The sequence below is a fragment of the Trichoderma asperellum genome, chromosome 2 (genome assembly GCF_020647865.1).
Source record: "Trichoderma asperellum chromosome 2, complete sequence".
Lineage (NCBI taxonomy): Eukaryota > Fungi > Ascomycota > Sordariomycetes > Hypocreales > Hypocreaceae > Trichoderma > Trichoderma asperellum.
In genome coordinates this window covers 724,278-741,878 of record NC_089416.1, presented here as the reverse complement: position 1 = coordinate 741,878, position 17,601 = coordinate 724,278, and the positions used below count along the sequence as shown (strand labels likewise).

Sequence of the window (17,601 nt, the reverse complement as noted above, 5' to 3'; positions counted from 1 at the left end):
AGCATATGTCAAACCTCACAAGAGCTTTAAAATCACCAACATGCACAAATTTCCGAGCACAAATATGATTTCATCACGCTATTCGCTTAGAGCTGCACCACTCTACTCAGCACAATTAGAATCGCATGGATCCGCTGCAGGTAAGCCTTCCAAGCAGGGAACGAGAGAGAAAGAAGGGGGTAGTCAAATTTTCATCAGCATTAAATCAATAAGTATACTATTTACTCCTCTCCCAAAACGCCAGAATCCAGCCGACGTCGTTCCCAAGGCCAATTCCGCCAAACCTTTCACGAGGACGTAATTGAGGCATAAAATCCCCTGCGCTTGTACAGTTATCAATGCATCTATTCAAAGCATGAGGAAACCTAGCAACAGAGTCTCTACCATTCGCTGCCGAGCGCGCTTCATATCATTAATGAGAAAAGAAAAGAAACAAAAAGAAGAAGAAGAATTGGTTACAATCCAGTCAATGGAAGGTAATGTCTTCCAGTTGAACAAATGGCCTTCCAAAAAAGGACATGAGAGAATGAGAATATAAAAATTCTAGTACCGTGACATAGGTTCATTAAGGAAGCTGCATCGGCTCAGTCTTCTCACAAGTAAACAGATTAATGTGGTAATCCCCTCGAGCTGCGCATCCAAGAATTGGGTGATGTGGGTGGAACGCTGTAGCGGAAATAGGAGTTCCTCGGGTTTGCTGCAAGAAGCTTGAATACGGCTCTAGGCGAGAAAGTTGGTTGCCATTCAGATTAAACACCTTGACGGCGTGTGAAGAGGTGCCACTACAGAAAGAGGAAACGGCGTTAGCTAATGTGCATCGCTTTCAAAAATCTGCACGCATGCCAAGGGAGTTATGACTTACACAGAAAATACTGGCAAATGCTCGTGCACGCTTGCCGTTCGGAGACTGTCTTGCGTTGTCTGGAATGAATGCAAAGCCTTGTCCATGCGGATATCCCATATCTTGACTTTGCCATTTCGACTGGCACTTACCAACTCTCGCTTGCCTCCACGCTGCATGTGCACGCTCTTGATCCATTGGCGATCCGTCTCATCTTTCCATTTACGCACCATGGATTCTTGCGGTTTCAACCTTGTATCGAAGACTCGGACGGCGCCGTCGCCAAATCCAGCCACAAAGATGTTGCCCGTCATCTGGTCAGATGTGAGGGACGTAACACATGAGCCAGATCGGGCTGGAATGTCCATTGTGCAAGTCTCATGCCCGGCAAACCATACTCGGATAACTCGCACGTCGCCGGCAACGAGGACTCGTCCCGTCGCCTGCTGCCAGTCAAAAACCATTCCAGAATTGACATTGCTGGGCACCATGTGTGTAAGCGCTCGCCAAGACGTCGCTAGCTCAATGTCTTGTTCTGAATCATAGTTGCGATAAACTCGAATTACACCGTCTGAAGATCCAGTCATCAATATGGCCTGGTCATCTTCGTTGATGAATTTCATGTCGCTGATTTTGGAACCCTCGGGGTTGCCGTTGGAGAATCTATTCAGGCGCCCTTGCTTCTTCCAGTCCCAGACGTAGACAGTGTTAGCATCGTCTGCTACAGCCAGGTGATCCTCAAATTGGTGGAATGTCAACTTGGCAGGCTGTGCGCCGTTATTTATAATGCCCAGCTGGTTATTCCACTTGTGAGCCCCTGCAAGCTGCTTCAGCGGCTGGGTTTCTCTCATTATATTTTCATTTCGGGCTCTTCGCCATAGCCTTTCATTATAGTCCGTGCTGCCGGGCTCATCTGCCTCGGTGTTCTTCATCTGCGGCTCGCGGAAGTACTCAATCGACCACTCAAGGAACTTGCTTGTAAGTGGCAGGCTTGGCTCTTTGGTCAAATCACGTTCTTCAAATGCGCCGGAAACTGGCTCCCGCGCGCTGTGGTATGTCGCCGAGGACCCGGGCTGGTCGTTCTGTTCAGGGGGTGCGGATACCCGATCAGGCGATATCTTGGACGAAGGTGACTTTGGCGGAACTGGGCTATTAGGAGTGGTAGGCCTCGACTTGTCCTCGCTGTTGATGAAGGACTGGAAGAGAAGGCTAGCCGTCCGTCGAAGCAGACCAGGGGATTGCAGCGGCTGAGGGCTGAGGGCACCATTGCTCCTCTGGCCCAGATTGACTGAGCTTTTGCTGCGCGCTGCCCTATTTGCCCGTCTCTGGATCTCTACCATCAAGCCTTGGGCTGCCTCACCGAGTGTAGAGTTGATTAAAGCGTTGTGGACGTAATCGATGACTGTTGTAGCTTCCTTCTGTACCTCTGGATGAGGATCAACGCTCAGAATCAAAGCATGCTTCCAGAACGCCATGTAAACCGTATTATGAGAGAGACCATGGGCAGTTGGCTTGATGGTCCCATCTCTCTGTCGGTTATCTGGCCTGGCATAGTGTAAGCCCATTTTATGATCCTGGCCGTCATCTTGCGGAGGGAACACCAGATACTCCTTCTCTTCGAGGAGCTGCTCATATGCCGCTACCAAAAACTTGCTCTCAAAGCGAACGATGAAGTGCGACAAGAAAACCAGAAATTCCTTGCGCACAATCGGGCTGCCATCATTACCCATGTCGAGAATTGTCCAAGCGATTGACTCCTCGATCCGCGCAACCTCCTCAGTGAGGTCAGGGATTCCGAGGAAAGTGGTAAGCGCATGAATCATAGCCGCCCGTACTTCGCAGCATGGATCTTTGGTGAGGAATGCTAGTTTGGCATATGCATTTTCTCGAATGCCACGCCATTTAGCCTCAGGTAAGTCCTGCCACAGCTGGCTAATGCACAAACAAGCCCACTGGCGCAGGAGGGGGTTGCTATCATTTGATAGATGGGATAGGCAATAGCTCATAATCTCCGTTTGATTGCATACCATCTGGCCATTTCTGTAGCCCTTGCAAAGCATGGCCAAGATGAATGCACACATGGCCTTGTGCTCATCCCCGTTGACAACAGGTAAAGCCTCAGTTGGCTTCAAGATTTGAGCAAAATAACTATAGCCGCTATCTTTAATTAAATCTTGCTGGCACGAGATGTCCACCGCAATCAACCTGGCCCAGATGAAGACCATGACGGGCTTAAGCTCCGTTGCGGCAGACTGCAGCAGTTTCAAAACATATGGGAAAATTCCTATACTTAGAGCCAGCTGTACCGACCAAGGCCCCAAGTCGAGGAACCTGCCCAGTAATATCAGAGCCCTTACTCTATGCTGCTGGCTCAGAAGCACCTGAAGGACGACAGGCAGCTGATCGGGGGGCTTTTGGGCCACGGCGTCGCCTCTGGTGAGGTAGACGTCAAAAGCAGTCAACTGCTCGGTAAAAAAAGTTGAATTCTGATATTCGTAGTCGATACCTTCGTTCTCTTTCCTCTCTAGTAATGGCAACTGCGCTAGAGCCATGTCTACAGCTAAATCCCATGTTTCCCACAGGGGATGTTGATGAGTATCTGGCAAAGCAGGGTAAGACTGAGGATGACACCCATACACCGTCATAATTCTTTGCGCAAGAAGGAAATTGCGGAATAAAGCAGCCACCATGAGATCTTGGCGGAAGAATTTCCTGAACAGATCTCGAGGCAGCGTGGTCCACGCAATGCTGTCAGTGATGGCTGTGAATATCCAGTTGAGCTCGCCAAGTGGCGTCCGCCTCTCCTGAAGACGGCCGGGAAGTTTCTTGGCACGCTCTGGGGTAAGATTTGTCTTGAGGGGGTTCTGCAGAACGAAGAACCAAAGTGCCATTTCGATTGGAGTGGTCAGGCACGATGTAAAAAGATCGGCGGGGAGTAGCGGGTTTGTGGGAAGGTTTTCCTTGACCGCACACGCAGCCAAGTGGATGTATGGTCTAAAATTGGTCTTGACGTGATGAGGGTCTCGCAGCGCAGTTTCTTCCTCTTCCTCTTCATGCTTGTCGACGAATCGGTGATAATTGTTCAGAATATTGCCAGCCTCTGAACAATCCCACACGAAAATGGTGGGTGCCTGAAGCCATTGCTGCAGGTCGTACAGTGAAACCGGGATGTACTGAGTGTAGGTCTTATTGAACACCCAAATCTCGCCCGACGCCGTCGGCTTTGGCACACCGTGACCATTGTAGTGCAGCAACACACGCTCTTCCTTGGCGTTCCGACGAAGAGAAATGCAAAATTTCTTAGTCTCTTCGACTGACGGATCCAGATATTGTTTATAACGAGCCCTAATCGCGAGAGTCTCATACTGCGCTTGGAGGGCTTTGCCAATGTTCTCGAGTGCTTTTTGTATGGGCGGGATTGTGGGATCTGTCCAGGCCTCTAGCTTTGCGCCCGGATTGGTTTTAAGCTGATCGGGAGGCTCGACACCAATATTCAAACACACTGCGAGGGCTGCAGATACGGTCTTGAGCCTGTCTCTCTGGCGCCAGTCTTGGAGTTCGTACTGCACCGCTTTGGGCTTGGCGGTAGTTTCATGCCGCTTATCTGTAAAATACATGTACCAATTCTGAGCATTTGAAGTCAGCAAGACATTCGGGAAATTGAAGAACCCCGGTGCAAATTAGCAGAAGCTCATAAACATACATTTGCAAGCTGAGAAATGATGTGTTCTGACTGATAATGGTCTTCAAAGCCGTGTCTAGCTCCCCAGTCACGGATCTCGTCCTCTTCGTGGTCCGACTCTTCGACCTGTCGCGGCGCATATTCACTCTTTGAGCGATGAAGCGATGGCTTCATCGGCCGACTCGGTCGCTCGGGCTCTATGCTGTTGTCGTCGCTCGCAGTGATGCCATTCTTGCGGCCCGGCGCGCTCAAGGGCCGCCTGTCATTTGCCTCGTTGGTCTGGGATTCGCGGTCGGAGCTGCTAGTCGACTGGACCTTGAATCGGGACGTTTCACCGCCGTTGGTGGCGGAGGCGGCAGATGCGTGTGAGCCATTTGCACCAGATCGCTGCGTCATCTCAGCTGGAAGTCCATGAGCCGCGGCTCGTAACTCTCCTAGGCGCGCGGGCAACGGGGTCAGAAGCGTCTCGTGGGCGTCGACGTGGGAGTTTGTTTCCTCGGTGAAACTCGCAGGCCGTTGCTGTGGGTGGTGCAGCCGGAGAGGCAAAGTTTGGTGCGGTTGAGGCAGAGACATGGCGGTCGTGACGGTCGCGGTCTAAAGTGGAGCAAGGCACGATTATCTAAATCACCATGATGAAACACCCATGCTAATCAGTGCAGAGCAGGGTGCGAGGACTGGAATGATGCTTTCATCTGCTCAGAAGCGATGCTATGGGCGATGGACTGGGCGGAAAAGTCGCTATAAGAACTGGATTGAGAGTTCACGGCCAGCCTTGGGCACAGAGTTTTGGTCGCCGGCGGCTGGCTTTTTATTTGATAGCTGCCAGCCCACGCGTATTACTGCCCAGTGCTGCAGCCGACGCAACGCTTAGAGCAACTGTAAACTGACCAATGCAAGGCACGCCCGCGGTAGTACAGCCCACACGGCGCCTTTGGGTAACTATTACGACCATGGGATTATTACTACATGTACCTTGCCGAAAGCTGGGTGCTGTCCGGCCAAGTCCTGTGGCTGGAGCGGCTCTGCTCCAGTGTTCACTAGCTGAAGCTATCCAGCCATGCCGCATCTTACCGCCAGGCAGAAACCCGAGCATGCGCTTGGAAGGTCATATGAGTTGTGAGTCAATAATTCGTATATGATATTAGCCGACTAGGCGCTTACAACCGGAAGTCGAGTCAATTAAGGTCGCTCACTGCGACGAAACAGCACTCGCTGGAGTTGATGGCTGATATCTAGGACGCAGTAGCTTCCGAGCCAGAACAAAGAACCAACTTTGCGGCATGCCGCTACGACCTTACCTTAGGTACCAGGCAGGCACTAGTGATGTCGATGTTTTTAGCAACTCACGAACGGCGCTAAAAAGCTTAGAGCTTGTTGGCGGCAGAGGGTCATCGTTCATGTATAAGCGTCGGCAAGACGTAGTCCGTTTAGTAATGGATATCAATTCTCACACGACCTTGTAATGGGCAATTAAGCCGCTATCAACCCTAGGTAGGGATTTGCCCATCATACATACATGTACGTGTTGCTTCAGCAAATCTAACAGACGAGTTGCCTCCTCTTTGCATCGTTAAGCACGTGATCTAACCAAAGACGCCGTCCATGAACGTGCTGGTTGCGACAATAAGAAACACTATTTTGCGCCAAGTTGAAAGAAATTGGATTTAATAGAAGCGATAGTGCTTTGAATGGATAGCTAGGGTGCTGTGTAACATGTATTGATGCAGCGTTCTTTTGCGTCGTCATAACAGTGCTTAGCACTTGAACTGAGATGCTAGATGCGACAACCAGTGCGTGTGGAATGCCAGCATAGCATTTCGTTGACTGAGGGTCGAGATTTGTATTCTGCAACAATAAATACAATACTCAGAAAAGAGAGAAAGAAATCTCTATAAACTGTCTGTGTGCATGCTTTCAGCTGGCGTGTTGCCCAGCAAACATCAAATCTCCCCATTGCCTTGAGCATACAGGGTAGGAACAGGAGCATCCATGCTCCCTAGCCAAATGCGATCGACGACACTGCCCCTGCTGGTGGGCGGCTCACGAATGTACATTTACAGACAACCAGCCTGCCAAGGGTCCTCGGGCTGAGTGCCCGGTACCCGGCCTGAAGGATCGCAAAGCCATAAGGGGAGGGAAATGATCAGGAGCGGGACGCCAACGGGCGATCAACGCTGGAGTTGAGAGCACAAACGCGTAGAGCAATGCCCAGAATGAAATCCAATCAAGCATCTAACAGTTATTGGGTACCTTGTATAAAATGCAGTGCTGCTGATACTACCAGCAAAAATCATATACTTGTATATCTTTCAGCGTTGCCACGGGGTCTGTCTCGAGCGATACGGCACATGCAGGCAGGAGCACTATGAGGTCAGCAGTGGGCTCTCGATCGCGAGCTTCTAGACGAAACGGAGCAGAGCTTTGGGCCAGGCCGCAAAAAAATTGCCATCAGATTGTTCCTTGCGTCAAGAGCTGGCCCTTCCCGTATTCGACGCTGCAAATGCCTGTCGCTGCCCCTCCAGCCCCTTGATTTCTGGCCAGCTCCACATCGTCGCCATCTCCGACTCCCCAGGGCGCTACGGCGGAGGAACCTGGCCGCCAGCCGCAGCGCAGGGCGATCGCCCGCCCACTCAGGCGCGGCTGCAGGTACCCCTCAGGTCACTGCTGTTAGGAGTCCCCCACAAAGCCATTCTGTGGCACGGCAGTACGTCAGTACCTACAGCAGCTTAGTGTCCTTTGGTGAGCCTGCAGCCCCTAAAAGTGTTCAGTCAGGCACCCCAAAGGCCAGCATTGCCCGCTAATTGGCCCGGCGAGCAGGCCCTGGCACTGTGACAGGAGGCCGAAACGCAGCCCAGCACCACAACCGAGCGTCGTTGTCCACCCCGTCCCAACTTCAATCACCAACAGCGGTGCTGTGGCTTTCTCGTCTGTTCTCTCTCGCCGCAGGCTATTCCTCTCCTTCCCAGCAATTGCGAGCTTGCAGCCAGCGGTGCTTTGGTTTCTGCGTCTCCATTCCGCGGGTTCGAGAAGGGCAGAGCACATGGTTCTTCCTCCTGCCACACACACCCCCCAAATTCTCATCCTCCCCAAAATAGGTGGCCACTGAAATTTCGGCGACACTCCCCCGGAGACCTCCCGCAGATGCTTGCCCAGCCATCTCGACACTCGAGCGTCGACCCCCTTCTTTCTTAGCAATTCTTTCTTCAGTCACTCCTTGGGCCTATTGAGCCGTCCGCGTCTTTGTGTGCGTGTGCGCGCAATCCTCTCGTTGCCGGTTCGCTCGTTTCATTGGGAACGGCTCACCATCTACCCACACTCGTTTACGACTCCGACAACCGCATCCTTCTATAGCCAGTCTGCGAATACGCCACTGCCCATATTCCGCCAGCGAGCGGTCCGCAGTCCACCATGGCGTTTCTCTTCAAATCCAAGAAGCACCAGGACCGCACCACATCGAGTCGCGACGGCAGCTCGGGCTCCCAGGGGTCCATTCAGAACGCCCCCGGACGCGTGGTGGCCAGAGACGACAAGAACACAGCATTGCAGCGCGCAACACCAACGGGAAGCCTGCATTCTCTCGACAATGACGCCAGCACTTCCAGCCCTGACCAGGGCGGCCCAGGCCATGGACGTCGTGGTGGTAGCGTGGATACGCCTCAGACGAGTGACTTGCCAGTGAGTAACGTTGACCTGGAGCTAAATTGAGCTGGCCACTGCATTTCCTGTATCCATGTGTGTGCGACATCTAACACGTAAAATCATTAAGTTTCGAAACAATCCGCCCGTGAGCAATTCGAACGCTTCGCTCTACCCGTGGTCGCAGCGGCGCTTGACCTATACCTCGTCGCATCCGAGCCCGTTTCCCCGATATGGTGCCGCCGTCAACGCAGTTGCTTCGAAAGAGGGAGACGTTTACTTGATGGGTGGCCTGATCAACAGTTCAACAGTAAAGGGCGACCTTTGGATGATTGAGGCTGGCGGTAGCTTGAACTGCTACCCCCTGGCGACCACCGCTGAAGGCCCGGGGCCTCGTGTTGGTCATGCCAGTTTGTTAGTCGGCAACGCTTTCATCGTGTATGGTGGAGACACCAAAATTGATGATAACGATATCCTGGACGAAACGCTATATCTACTTAATACTTGTGAGTATTTCATCCCCGGCAAAGCTATGTGAAAAATCTGGCGACAACAGAATCGAGAAATCTTACCAACATCTTTTCCTCCTTGTAGCAACACGGCATTGGTCTCGCGCCTTGCCTGCAGGATCTCGTCCGTCAGGGCGCTACGGCCATTCACTTAACATTCTAGGTTCCAAGATATACATCTTCGGTGGCCAGGTCGAAGGATTTTTTATGAATGACCTCTCTGCCTTTGATCTCAACCAGTTGCAATCGCCAACCAACCGATGGGAGATTCTCATCAAGGCAGAAGCGAACCCCAAGGTACCCGCTGCACGAACGAATCACTCCATTGTGACATTCAACGACAAGATGTATTTGTATGTGTAATATTACTGTCCTATTCTGTGGCTGTTCTTTTTTAACCGGTCTTGTTAGGTTTGGTGGTACCAATGGGTTCCAATGGTTCAACGATGTCTGGTGTTACGATCCTGCAGTCAACAAGTGGACACAACTGGACTGTATCGGTTACATACCCGCTCCTCGTGAGGGCCACGCTGCTGCTATAGTGGACGATGTCATGTACATTTTCGGCGGAAGAACTGAAGAGGGCACAGACCTGGGCGACCTTGCCGCATTTCGCATCACGCAGCGGAGATGGTATACTTTCCAAAACATGGGCCCCTCTCCCTCGCCTCGATCTGGACATAGTATGACAACGGTTGGGAAATCCATTGTAGTGCTTGGCGGAGAGCCTAGCACTGCTTCTCCGTCTACGAACGATCTTGGAATCCTCTATATACTGGATACGACTAAGATTCGGTATCCTAATGACACTCCGGGAGGACCTCAAAGAATACCCCAGGCGCGGCGCCCCAGCGATGCGTCGAATCCCAACAGGCAACCGCCAATGCGCGATGTATCCAATGGAGGAGGGCCTCCCGATACCAGGAACGCAACTGGTGGCCCTAGTGGCCAGAGAGTCCCTTCAAACGGCATGGAGCCAAACGGTCCGCCAAATCCTGGAGGCCCAAGCTCTCCTCCGCCCGTCGGAGCGCCGCCAAGAGTACCTCCCGGAGGTCCTGGAGGTCCTGGAGGCCCCGGAGGCCCTCCGGGACCAGGAAACAAAATGCGAGCTGGTTCGACCTCTAGCCCCTCCGGACCGCCACCACAAGGCCCAACTCCTGCTAAGCCAGGTGATCCATCTGCCATAGGACGAGTTCGAGGCGCCTCTGTTGACCGAGCGATGGCGACAGGCTCACCACAGCTGACTTCTGCCCCATCTCCCATAGCTCGCGAGATAATCCCCGAGGGTGAAATCCCCACACCCACAGGTGTCAATACATCAGCTCCTGTCTCTGCCACGGGTAACCTTGCTAATGGGCGACGAACACCAACTACGCCCACACAAGCCACTAGGTCGGGATCTAAGCAAGGCTCCTATGGCGAGCCTCCTAGGAATGAGCCTCCTAGAGGTGAACCTCCTAGGGGCGAACCTCCCAGGGGCGAGCCTCCTCGAGGCAAAATGCGCCCCGGAAACTCGTCAGGCTCGATTGATACTACGGGAGAAGGAATGCAAAGGATGGCACCGAACCGACCAACATCACCCACGCATCTAGCCAAGCCGATGAATACTTCATTGAACCGACGCTCATCCGGCCGAAACTCGCAGACAGTGGCTCTTCTAAAAGAGCTTGACTCCGCCCGAAATCGAAATGCATGGTACGCGTCGGAGCTAGAACTAGCCAGGAAGGCGGGTTATGTCGCCAACGCATCCATGGGGCCTGCGCTTGACGGAAAGGCCATTGAGACTTTTGACGATGAAGATCGACCGTTGATCGAGGCACTTCTGGCCATGAGGACGGAACTAGCGAACGTTCAGAACGCTGTAGACAAACAAGCCATTGTTGCTGCTAAGCAAATCGCGGAGGCGGAAAGGCAGCGAGATGTCGCCATTCAGGAAGCCGTCTATGCCAAGGCTAAGCTGGCTGCTCAGAGTGGTGGCAGCCCCTCTAGCACCCCTCAGCCCGATGGCGAGCGAGACGACTCCGGCGCTAGATCGGCAGAGATGAGCAAAAAGCTGGCATCTGTTCTCAATCACCAGAAGAGTCTTCAAACGCAACTAGAGTCTGCGAAATCCGAACTTGAAGCCGAGAAAAGAGCCCGTAAGCTTGCTGATGATACATCAGTAGCCGCCCAAAAACGCATGGTTGATTTAGAAAATTATAAGCAACAAACGTCTGGCGAGGTTGAGCGTCTCAAAGCAGAGCTTCACTTCTCGCAGCGTGAAGCTCGGGAGCAGTCCGTGGCTAGCGCCGAGGCTGTGGCTGCCCTGGAACTGCTGAAGGTTGAGAAGGAGTCAATTTCAAGGAAGCTTGATGAAATTTCTGATTCGTCTAATGGCCGTGAAGAGACATTTGAATCCCTTAGAGCCGCCATTGAAGCGTCGCAAGATGCAACCGTTCATCTTGAGACAAAACTCGAAGAAGAGAGAACTCAGAGAGAGAAGGTCGAAGGGAAGCTGAGTAAGCTCAAGGCTGAGCACGAAGCACGCACAGCAGAGCTGGTTGCCGTGACCCAACGCCTGCGAGATGCTGAAGAGCTTGCCGAAAAACATGCCACTGAAGCACGAACTCACCGTGAGGCTGTGTTGTCTGGACTTCACAAGCTCACATCAAAAGACGAGGCGAATGCACATAATCCAGATGCTGATCGTGCTCTTGCACTCCAGAACCAGCTGACTGCCGCAAACGCTTTGGTTAAGAAGTACCAGCAGGAAGCAGATATAGCTGCTGATAGACTGCGCGGCGCAGAAGAGCGTATTGCCGGACTCGAGCAGTACCAAGAACAATCCAGTCGAGAAGGCGTCAGTATCCGACGACAACTTCAGTCAGCTCTGAGGGAAAACCAGAGTCTCCAGGCCGCTCATTCAGATATCAAGAACCAGCTGGCTGCTCAGCAGCTCGAAACGAATGCTATGACTGTGCAACACAATGCACTCAAAGACATTCTTGTCGAACGAGGCATTAGCCCGACAGGTGCTGCTAGATCTCGCGGCCTCACCAGCCCGCGGACAACGTCTCCTGAGCAGCAGAATCGCCTACGAGAGCTTGAGTCTCAGCTGGCCAGCATCAGCGCTGCTCATGAAGAGACTAAGCAGACATTCGCCATGCAGGCCCAGGATTCCGAAACTGCGTATCGTGAGAAACTATCTCAACTCGAGAGCGATTACCAATCGGCGGTGCACTATGTTAAGGGAACAGAGAAGATGCTGAAGCAGCTCCAGGAGCAACTGACACGCTACAAGACGGAGAACAGCCGCTTAAAATCAGAGGTTGTGGGACTTGAAGATAGGCTACAGGCCGGCTCAGACGAACCCGGCTCTGCAACTTGGGAGAAGGAGCGTGCTGCTTTCCAGGGTAAAATATCTGAATTGGAGGCCGAATTCCGCGGTTCTGCTTCTCAGCTGGAGAAGAACCTCGAGAGCCTCCAGGCCGAATTGCTGGAGAGCAAGCAGCAGAGGGACGAGATTAGTGCGAATCTAAGCGCCCAGCGCAAGGAGCTGGAACAGCTGCAGGCGGAGAATGTTCTTCTCGAACAACGTGCTTCTGATGCCGAACAGAAGGTTTCTCTACTCCTGGATCAAGTTGAACACTCTGTTGATACCTACCGCCGCCGTAGTCGGCACGTTGAGGGGATGATACCGCCAAATGGCCTTGGCCACAGTCGCAACGAAAGCTCCGAGGGAGAGAGTATTTATGGAGAGAGCAATATTGGTAACAGGAACAGTGCTGCACTGGACAACCTCGCCAGCGAGCTGGAGACTCTTCGAAACCACTGGGAAACAACGAATAAGAATTATCGCTTGAGTACCAACTTTGATTTTGACTCTGCAGCCCCCTCTAAGCCAGAAGACGAGACTCCTACCATCGGAATGAGCGAGAGTCTAGCTGATTGGAGAAAGCGACTTGATACAGACAACCACCCAGACACCAAATAAGATTGAACCAATTCTCCCACGTTTTGGATACCGCTACGTTTGTATGACGATTTTTTCCTGCCTGGCCGCTTCGTTTTATGCACCACAAACCTATTCAAGGCTCCCCAGTAATGGTCTGCTTTGAAGACGGTTTAGCCGTTTGGTTCTCTTCTAATAATCTGATGATTATTGTTGCCATATGACAATGGCATCATTTAGTTCATGTCACTGAAATGCCTACACCCTGTTTACTAGCACACTTACTCTTCTATTCCTATTCTCTCCTTAATACTTTTTCTTCCCCCTCAACTAAGGCTCGTTTGATTACGAGTCTGGGTTTTACTTGTCACGATACGATACACATTAACGGCCTGTCGCGTACGGCGCATGCGCTTGCTCTCTCCGGGGAGAGATGTGAATCTGTGGTTCTTATTTTTTTGCAACGGGATATCAGCAATTTTTATATACGGTTACCTTGCTTTTCTCTCTCTCTCTATTTATTGCTCCTTTTTGTCTTTTCTTTTTTTTTTTTTTTTTTTTTTTTTTTCGTCTTCTCTTTTCCAGTTGTCCTTGACATTGACGGAAAAGATGGCTCATGGGACCTCGGAGTCCTTACCTTTTTGTTTGTACAATAATTGTGGCAGTATATGCGTGAATTTTTCCCTTTCTTTCCTCTTTTTTCCTTTTAATGGCTGTCTCCCCTGGAGAAGACATCTTTACACTTTTTGTCGGAGAGACTGCTTAAAAAAAGGGGGGGAAAGCAACACAGAGAATCATGCAAAAAAGGGGGAAGGAGAATGCTTTTCTTTTTCTTTTTTTCCGTTCTTTTCTTTTTGCATGGTTTGGCTTACAATTTTTTTTATAACTATATTAACTAAATGATGAGAGATGAATTGCCTGGCCTTATTATATAAATATATCTGTTATATTGAACTTTGTGCTACCGAGAATTTCGTCTCCTTTATTAGTATAAGGGAAAGGTCAAACTGAAGACTAAGGGCGTTGAGCTTTGTGTGCTTCTATAGTTGCTGCTTTGTCTGTGGATCAATTATATATATACATTGTTGCCTCTTAGACAAGAGGGGAAAAAAACTGACAAGGCTGCGTAATTCCACTCAACGCTCAAGATGCTGCCCGCCGTTCAAGCTCATAAAAACAAATCATCCGTCTAAAGGCTCAGGCTCTAGTGCCTATAAATACCAACATTTTATTTTACGCTGCAGCCGCCATAATGCGCTTCTGAATCTTCAAGCACCGCCTAAAGCTGAGCTTCGTTCCATCCTTGGGCATGTGCTCCCCGCTGGCGATGCACAGCACCCTCATCTTGGGATCGTACCGCAGGCCCGTGAGCAGCTTGGGTGTGATGAGGAAGTACTGGCTCGTGTGCTCGCGGCAGGCAATCTCAACCATGCGCTCGTGGACCATGCGCTCGTTGCGGGGGTCCATGCCCTGGTTGATCTCGTCGACGACGCGGAAGGGGGACTGGGCCATGGATTGGAGGGCCATGAGGAAGAAGATGGTGGAGACGGCGCGCTCGCCACCGGATTGGCGATGGGCATTGAGTTGTTGGAGGGATTCGTTCTCTCTGTACATTTGTTGTCAGTTTGCAAACTGTATGAATAATGTGATATAGCCGATAGGAGGAAAAGGGGGAAAGACATACCGAAATTTGACCATAATGTCTAGGGCCCACTGGTCAAAGTCTTCGGTTTTATTAACGCGAACCTCACCAGCACAGCTAATCTGCTCAAAGTTGTAGGCGAAAGCGTCGTTGACCTTGGATACCAATGCATCCAGCTTGGGCTCCCACTTGCTCATCAGTTCATCCAGCTGCTGGGTGATGGCGGCAAGCTTGCCGTTTGATGCGTCCATCTTCTTCGTCAGCTTGGCGATTTCCTGTTCGCGCTTCTCAAACTCTCGAATGACGTTGGGATTGGCTGCGTGGATGAGTTCGAGATTTGCCTGCTCAGCAGATATATCCATTTCTATCTCCGCAGCCAATTTATTTTCAGCCAGGGAGGTATATGTATCCTTCTTGTCAGGATTCTCGCTGATAAGTTCTCGAACTTTGTCAGATAGCCTGCGCCCTAATTCTCGAGCTTGAATAGCTTCATCAGTAGCTTGTTGCACTACAAGCTTCTCTTGTTCAAGCTTCTCCATAATATCAGAGTTGCGAGCTTTAAGGCCCTCAATATCGGATTTGGCTTCGATAAGCCGCAACTTGGCTTCGATTAGATCGGTATGAGCTTTTCCGATTTGACTGAGAGCCTCCTGGTGGCGTAGAACAAGCTTGGCTCTTTCCACCACTGCCTTGTCCCATTCGAAGCCGAGCTCCACGATTCTTTCCCGGGCCTCGCGCATGGCCTGCTCATTCGCCTCTTTGTGCCGTTCCTCAGATTCTAATTCAGTTAGTTGAGCGATCATAGCTAGTGACACTTGCTCAATAAGCACCAACCTATCTTTTGGGGTATCATCTGCCACTTCGAAAACTCCCTCTGCAAAGCATTCTTCTCCGTTCTCAATTGTTCCTTTGTTTGTGTTAGCAAAGCGGTATATATATATATATATCCAGGTTGAGATGTCCATCTCATCTTACAATTTTGCCTTGTATTTCGGCTTTTTGTTCCTCAAATGTTCCATTCTTTTGCCTCAGTTCCTTGTATGTGACTTTCATAACTTCTGCTTCCTCAGTCACTTCAATTTGCTGCCTATTCAACTCCATCTTCTCCTGTGAGTCCACGGGCTGAGAAGTCCAAAACCTTCCAGGTTGTATCCTCTTGGTAACTGTTGTCATGGCATTGGGACCGTACTCTTTCCGCCGACGAATCAAGTACTGCTGCTTTCCGGCTGCCCATTGGCTTATTCGACCGTGATTGACAAGCCTTTCATACTCATCGTCACTGTGGTCTTTCACCGAAACACCGGATTGATGCAACCTCTTTTCAGCACACAGCATGGCAAGCACTGGTTCAGGGCCGTCCAAGTAGTTCAGCGCAAAGCCATCCAGGCCTAGTGACTGAGCTTCATCGAGAGCGATAGGCGATCTGAAAGCGGCGAGAGGTTGCAAGCAGGTTCTGATAACGACAGATAAACTCATCTCGCGGTAGAGCTGGTTTGTTAATTTCCGGTAGTCATTTTTAGTTTGTGCCGTAAAGCAAAGGAAGTCGTCGGTCTGTAGTAGAGCTTGAACTTGATCCGAGTAGCGTTCGTCCTTAACCGAGCAGCATAGCATAGGCGGCCCAAAAACTTCTTTTTCGAATTCGCCTTGGTGTTCTTGAACCCAGTCCCAGGCCGTAGCCAGCTCAGGAAAATGTTTTCGCATAAAGCTCAGCTGCTGACCCTCTTGAGTATCCAGAGATTCTATGTCTGCCTTAAGTTTCCGCAGCTCATCCATCTTCTTTCTCCCCTTTTCTTTAACATTGTCTAACTCGGCAGTTAATCGGCGCTGGTCTGCCTCAACTTCTCGCAGGTTGTGCTCCTCGGCTCGCTAGAGAGGAATTTCCTGGTTAGTCTTTGAAGGATAAGCGGAACAGATAGATTTGAGAACTCACAATTTTTTGATTCCACTCGCCCGCACTGAAATCTGACGGTCGATTCTTCAAATCTGCTAGTAGAGTTGTAATTCTGGATTTCGATGCTGCTACCTCTTTCCTCTTCTCATCAAACCCTGTTCTCTCAGCACCTATCTTATTGGACCACTCTTTGACATCGTCCACTATAGTGCTTATGTCTTGGGCCAGGTTCTGGGCTGCCAACTGAGTATCCTTAACCGCCTTTACTCTCGATGGGATGGCGGCCTCAATTTCCTGGGCGTAGACCTGTTTCCGGTTGACTGCCTCCAAAGATGGCCCGCTTTCCCGCTCAAGAAGTTTCAGTTTATTTTCTGCCTCCTTTCTGCGTTCCTTTGCGGCCATGTGGTTGTTACGTGCTTCCTGGTATTGCGCAATAATGAGCGCGCCTTTTAGATTACTGACTCGTTCCTGGATTTCTTCTCGTTCGCGGATTCTATCCACGTCAGCCTGTAAGCCTTGCTGGCGAGTTTGTAGATTTTTCAAGGTTTCGGCATCAGTCTGCACGGCTTCAGCGATGTCCTTCTTGTCCTTGTGATATTCTTGGAGCTGCCGATGCCACTTTTGCATTTCTTCAGGGGCAGCAGCGCGCAGAGTTTCATGAAGTAATTCCACGGGAGTGCAGGCCGCAAACTCGACAACTCTGTCCTGAGGAAGAAACTGACACAGGTTGTCTACCTGAATTTTGAGCATATGCATCAATGACTGTATCTTCTTATGGGTCGTCTCTTTGCCATTCAACCACCATTTTTGGATATTTTGCTCTCGGCGAATTTGAACTCGAATAACATAGTTGGACCGATCTTGAGGCCGTTTGTGAAGCTCGATCTCGATCGTTGCCGTATCCTTTCCGTTCTTGACAAACTCTTTGACAGTGCCTGCGCGGCCAAGGTGTTTGGGGCTATATCCAAGCCCTAGACAGATGGCGCAAACCAAAGAGCTTTTGCCAGTGCCGTTTGGACCGATAACCATGTTCAGATTTGGGCCGGGTAGAAACTCGGCCTTCTCGTATGTCACGAAGTTCTGCACGCTGACCCGGACGATGGCTCCTGGCTGGAAGCTGGAGTTGTCTACTGGGACGTTTCGGCCTCGTCGTTGTTCATCTTCCTCCGATTCGGTGTCTACTCGTCGTCGTTTCGGGCTGTCGTCTCCAGATGGTGATCTTCGGCCGTCAGTGCCGCTGTCATCATCTTCATCCTCATCCCCACGCCGTCGACGGCGCGAGGTGCTGGAGCTCATCTCTTCAAATCAAATGATTGTGCGAAGAGGCAGAGTAAGAGCAACAGCTGTGATGTTGTGCATCGAAGCCGTTGGCAGAGGTAGATGGCGGGGACCTGTGCGACGCGGTTGGACGCGTCTCTGAACCCCCACCACTTAACGCCAGCTCTTCAAGATTAGGTAGGCTATCGATA

At 51.0% G+C, this 17,601-nt stretch overlaps 3 protein-coding genes across 3 annotated transcripts; 1 reads left to right on the top strand and 2 right to left on the bottom strand.

Moving 5' to 3' along the window:
- Positions 1–176: 176 nt before the first annotated feature.
- Positions 177–5,286, bottom strand: TrAFT101_002558 (uncharacterized protein). The gene is made up of 3 exons (XM_024899496.2): positions 4,545–5,286; positions 863–4,467; positions 177–782 (listed from the first exon to the last, which is right to left on the bottom strand). The coding sequence occupies exons 1-3, from the start codon at positions 5,094–5,096 to the stop codon at positions 566–568; spliced, it is 4,374 nt and encodes a 1,457-aa protein (XP_024763670.2). The 5' UTR covers positions 5,097–5,286; the 3' UTR covers positions 177–565.
- Positions 5,287–7,434: 2,148 nt separating this feature from the next.
- Positions 7,435–13,560, top strand: TrAFT101_002557 (uncharacterized protein). Its single transcript, XM_066126644.1, has 4 exons — positions 7,435–8,198; positions 8,290–8,665; positions 8,754–9,021; positions 9,080–13,560. The coding sequence occupies exons 1-4, from the start codon at positions 7,932–7,934 to the stop codon at positions 12,639–12,641; spliced, it is 4,473 nt and encodes a 1,490-aa protein (XP_065982748.1). The 5' UTR covers positions 7,435–7,931; the 3' UTR covers positions 12,642–13,560.
- Positions 13,518–17,505, bottom strand: TrAFT101_002556 (uncharacterized protein). Its single transcript, XM_066126643.1, has 5 exons — positions 16,172–17,505; positions 15,217–16,107; positions 15,076–15,148; positions 14,284–15,019; positions 13,518–14,205 (listed from the first exon to the last, which is right to left on the bottom strand). Exons 1-5 carry the CDS (start codon positions 17,426–17,428, stop codon positions 13,833–13,835), a joined length of 3,330 nt encoding a protein of 1,109 aa, XP_065982747.1. The 5' UTR covers positions 17,429–17,505; the 3' UTR covers positions 13,518–13,832.
- Positions 17,506–17,601: the final 96 nt, after the last annotated feature.